This window comes from Austrofundulus limnaeus, unplaced genomic scaffold (assembly GCF_001266775.1).
Source record: "Austrofundulus limnaeus strain Quisiro unplaced genomic scaffold, Austrofundulus_limnaeus-1.0 Scaffold64, whole genome shotgun sequence".
Classification (NCBI taxonomy): Eukaryota; Metazoa; Chordata; class Actinopteri; order Cyprinodontiformes; family Rivulidae; genus Austrofundulus; species Austrofundulus limnaeus.
Window position 1 is genome coordinate 1,780,810 of NW_013952466.1, and position 4,839 is coordinate 1,785,648.

The 4,839-nt window shown below is 36.7% G+C and overlaps 1 protein-coding gene across 6 annotated transcripts in view; it reads left to right on the forward strand.

The window, feature by feature from the left end:
* otofa (otoferlin a) overlaps positions 1-4,839 on the forward strand; it is a gene marked incomplete in the record, with an annotated part of 101,651 nt that overhangs the window by 14,482 nt on the left and 82,330 nt on the right. For all 6 annotated transcript variants that reach the window (XM_014009998.1, XM_014010002.1, XM_014010000.1 and 3 more), the window contains 1 exon segment: positions 40-98. In XM_014009998.1, coding sequence (XP_013865452.1) covers positions 40-98 — 59 coding nt within the window.

Consider the following 4,839-nt stretch of genomic DNA (forward strand, 5'->3'; position numbering starts at 1 on the left):
CTGCTGCTTTCTAACCTCCAAATCTTCTGCCTGTTTCAGGTCTGCCCTTCTTCAGTCGCGTGGCCGAGAACTGTGAGGAGGTGGTTCACTTTAACGAGGTCAGTATCTTCATTTCCTCTGTTTCACCATGATGTGATCAGATAAAACTACGCTGATTTCACAGGTTGCAGGTTTTCCTAAAGAACCAGGCWGGAAAATCAATACTTAGTTGACATAATGACAGAATAAGATTTWCTTGGAGTCTGTCTGGTTGGACGGAGCTTAAACACTGAAAGGGTTTCATTTCTTCAGACGTGTGGGAGTTTTGATTTCTAAATGTATTTGATGATATAAACGAGTCTTTTTGTGTTTTAATCTGAGAAAAGTGATAACAGCTGCGAACAGGAGGTTAAACTGTGAGCGTTTAATCCCATGGTTTTAACATGGCCTCAGGGCACAGTTGATTTTTGAACTAAAAGAAAGAAAAATAAAAAAGATTCATGACCGTGTTTCTCATGAAACTTTAAATTTCCCTGAAGGGTTTCATGAAACAGATTTGTACTGCAGAAGAGCTTGTATTAAAACAGAACTTTACCTTGACTTTTAAAGAAATAATAAAGTTGATATCCAGATTTACCCTTTAATACGACTTTTAAACCTCAAAACAACGAAATGAACCAAAAATACATTTGCCTTTTCTATGTTTTCATTTCTCAATAAGTGAGATGGAAAACGTTCTCTCAACAAACTGTTTGTAAGAAAAATACGTGTTCAATACGAGTGAAGTCAAGATGAGAACACCACTGTTAAATAAAATGATTTGTGGTAGGAATAAAGTCATACAACACCAGAATTCTGAAAACCGAGTGAGGTTTAATTGTCACCGGGCTGACAAGGAAAACCACACTGGCCAAAAGCCAGGAAGTACATCTTTTTATACATGATTCTTCAATGCCAGAGTTCGCCCCCTACTGACCTACGGCTGAATCACAGGCATTCATCCAAAAATCTCAACCTAATGTTATCAAAACGGTTCACTTATGTGTTGTTTATGATTCAGACATGTAACTACTCTATATCAATTAATACATAACAGATTAATAATAGATCAAACATTATAAAAAGGAAAACCTAATAATCTAGTGTTGTGCTTCTAACATCAGTACTAATCTGTGATAACTATAAATTTCTTCATGTTTAAGAAGCATTTTTAACATTTTCAGCTTAATGCTGAAAGATTTTTGTGGGGAAAAAAGATGTACACATTTTGCAGTTTGTTGTAAAATAAACATTGAAATGAGCAAAAATGTAGCTAAAAAGTAGCTGAAAAGTTAAATCTAGCACAAAAAAGAAGAATTTGCTGAATTAAGCAGCTGAAAGAAGTATTTGAAATTATTACAAACAGCTGAATTTAGCTAAAGAGGCTCAAATTAGCTGAAAATAGCTAAAAAGTAGCTTAAATTGCAGAAAACAGCTGAAAGAAGCATAAAAACTTTAGCTGTTAGAAGCACAAAAACATTTAAGAGCAGAATAAATGAAAGAGCAGAAAGATACAATAGCTGAAAATGCAGACAAAAGCTAAAAGAAAAAAGAAATAAAATTAAGGAAGTGGAAGGAAGCTACAATTAACACTAAAAAGTAAAATAATAAAATAAAATAAAGAACTGGAACGAAAGGTGAAAATTGCTGGAAAAGTTTAACAATTTTTTAACGGTTTAAGATGCTGTTAAGTTTCAATGAGAACAAAAATGGTAGAAAAAAACGGTAAATATCTCATAAATTATGTATTTTTGAAACACGAAAAGTCATACAGAATGTCTTGAAGGAGCTGATAAATTTGAATTGTTAAAATAGCTGAAAAACATGTGGAAGAAAAATGGATCGTCTCAACTGTGAATGTCTTAATGGCATTCAACCAGTAAAACAGAAAGACATTGAAGTAGGTGGTAAAATTCAAATTTAAAACAAAAAAACAAGAGAACGCTCCTCAGACACATTAAGTACCTTTTAAAAAACCATTATGACTTTTTTTCCACTTGGCTGCTGGTTTTTGAAGACAAAAACATGTTGCCTTCRGTCTACTAACAAGCAGACTGCTGCTTCCTTTACTGATAACAACTTCTTTTGTTTTGGACCTAATCAGGAAATGGGCACATTCACAAAATAACACACCCTAGACAACATCCCAGCAGAAATAATACACTTTTAGTAAAATGGCTGAAGTGGGAAAAAAAATGACAAGAACAAAAAAAAAGTGTCAGAAATGGTTTCAGTTGAGGAATATTTTGCCCCTGAGGCCAGGCTTTACAGTAACGGGTATTAAACTGAGTGACCTGCACTGTATCCACTCTGACAGGCTCATCTTTGTGCCTCAGTCCTGCAGTGCTGAGGTCATTATCATCGCTCAGCATCAATGAAACGCTCCGTCTTCCTTTGGGATGATTTGTGCTTCAGTAGTTTCTGAGGAGTGGTTCATCGGGGTGAAGGCCTGCCGGTGGCCAAACTTACAGGAAACTCTTGACCTTCGCAAAACATTACCGCGACTTCTGCTCTTCATCCTCGTCTCTGGGACATTTGCATGTCTCAGCGAGCTCAGCCCAGGCCGTTAAATTTGAGGGGCCATTACCATGAAGCTCGTGTGTCTTGTTGCTTTATGCATGGACTAGCAGAACGCCTTTGAACTAATCTGAATAGGGAATCTGTAATTCATTATTCATTGCATGGTGCTGCTTTTAGCTGCAGAGCACCAGGGCTTCCCCCTCAAAAGTTATAAGTGGAGCAGAGAACGCAGGGTCCTGCACTGGATGTGCCATTTAGGACAATTAGCTAATGTGTATGCAGGTTTAAATCAGAGTTTATGTGTGAGAAGCTAATACAGAAAATGTATTTGAATAAGTGTCACAACATATGTCCACAAGCAGGGGCAGAGCCAGAGAGGTGGCCAAGGGTGGCAAGTACCCCAGTGGTCACTCGTACCCCAGTGGCCACTCCCACATGRTTGACAAGTGGGGCGGGGTTTGCAGGTGGCATTTTAAAGATGGGCATTTAATGAAAAATGTTTTTTGCTAGCTGCTTTCAGGTTGTCATGGGTTGTAGCCATTTGAAATTAACTTTGGCAGCCATCTTGGATTTTGTATTTGAAATCAGATTTTGTAAAAGATTGTTTCTCGGCTGCTACTACTAAGCTAACTTTCACATGCGTGTGTTTATAAAAATGGAGATTATTGAAGTTCTTGAGCTTGTTCAATGAATGTTTTTTTTTAAATAAGGAGCAGCYTAAATTGTTTTTCTTTACTCTGCACCCTTTTCATTACTGGCATGATTTATTATTTTATTTTTATTTTACTTTAAACAAAAAAATGGAATAAAAATGGCTAAAATATAGCTGTTTGGGAAAAATAGCATTTGCATTAGCAGTTATCTTATTTGGGACTAACAATCGGCACACTTTTTTAATCAATCTTAGCTATGATCACATAAAATTTTAGCTCTGCTAAATTAGAGCTATTTGTTGTCAGCTGTGGAGGCCATTTTGAATTTTCAAATCCAGACTTGTTTTTTTTATTTGTATGCGCCGTTAAAAAACACCTTAGACACCTCTGTGGCCCCCCATGCAAAAACGTCTAGCTCCGCCCCTGTGCGTGAGGAATAATAAACCCAGACTGTTTTATTCTTGATATAACTCAAAAAAAACTTTATTACATGAATTTTCTGAACGTTTTGAACAGTTTTCAAACCTGTTTCATATAAATAATTGATGAGCACAGCTCAAACGCAGATTAGACATAAAAGGATAATTCATTTACTCCAAAATCCGACTTTTCTTCACCGTTGAAGCCTTGCGTCTTTGCCGTTTTATCAAAATGACAGGTTACACGCTGATGAAAGACGGTTGAAATAGCTGACGCAGTTATTTTTTTCCTAGCTGGGAGGTTTCTGGCAGTTCTTCCTCCCACTGAAAACCTCCTCAGCTGCACTCATGAGCTTGTTGCTGCTGATCAAAGTCAGAGGGAAGAAACAGTGAGCTCACTTCTCTTCCCAGAAGATAATCTCTGCACAATCACATTTAGGAGCAAACTCATGTAAGTCGAATCTGTTATATGAGCTCATCACTCAATCATGATCACTGTGAGGTTTTTAAACTAATAAACTCTTCAACTATATCTTTATACATTAAAGTGGTCCACCTCCGGAGTTCAGATTTCAGCTTCTGCAGCCTCTTTGACCACCCTGACAAGCTTGAACATCGTCAGCACTGAAAACAGGTTATAAAATTCAACATTTTTTTTTTGACAAATGTTCCCGGGATGTGCTTTCCCAACTCTCTGGTTTTATGAATAAATGATGACCAGAGCAGAATATTTAACAGCAGGTACAGAGTCGGAGGGAAGCTGAACGTTGTGACCATAAAATTTGCATGAAAGGAATTTAAACTGTAGAACAAAAATAATTAGACTTCAGCAYTTTTTTTCTCATTTATACAAAAATGTTGGTAATGATGGGACACCCCAGATGGAGGCTGAAATCAAAAGGCAGATTTCACCAAACAAAAGCTCCTTTGAGGCTGGATGTGCAAGAAAATTAAAACTCCAGAAGACAATAAAGAAAACTGAAAGAGCTTGAGCTACAAAAAGAAGCTAATAAGYAACTGAAGACAGGTTAGACAACTGAAACCTGCTGCGGTGGAGAACAGYAAGTGGGGAAAAGGCTGAAACTGAACATAAATATTTGAACAATGAACCATAAAAGTAAGATTTAAAACACTATCTGCACTGAATATTTAAGCCTGAAGTGACGCATCATGCAGTCATCTTGCTGTTTAAATAAATAAGTAAATACATTTTCTTTACTATATATATA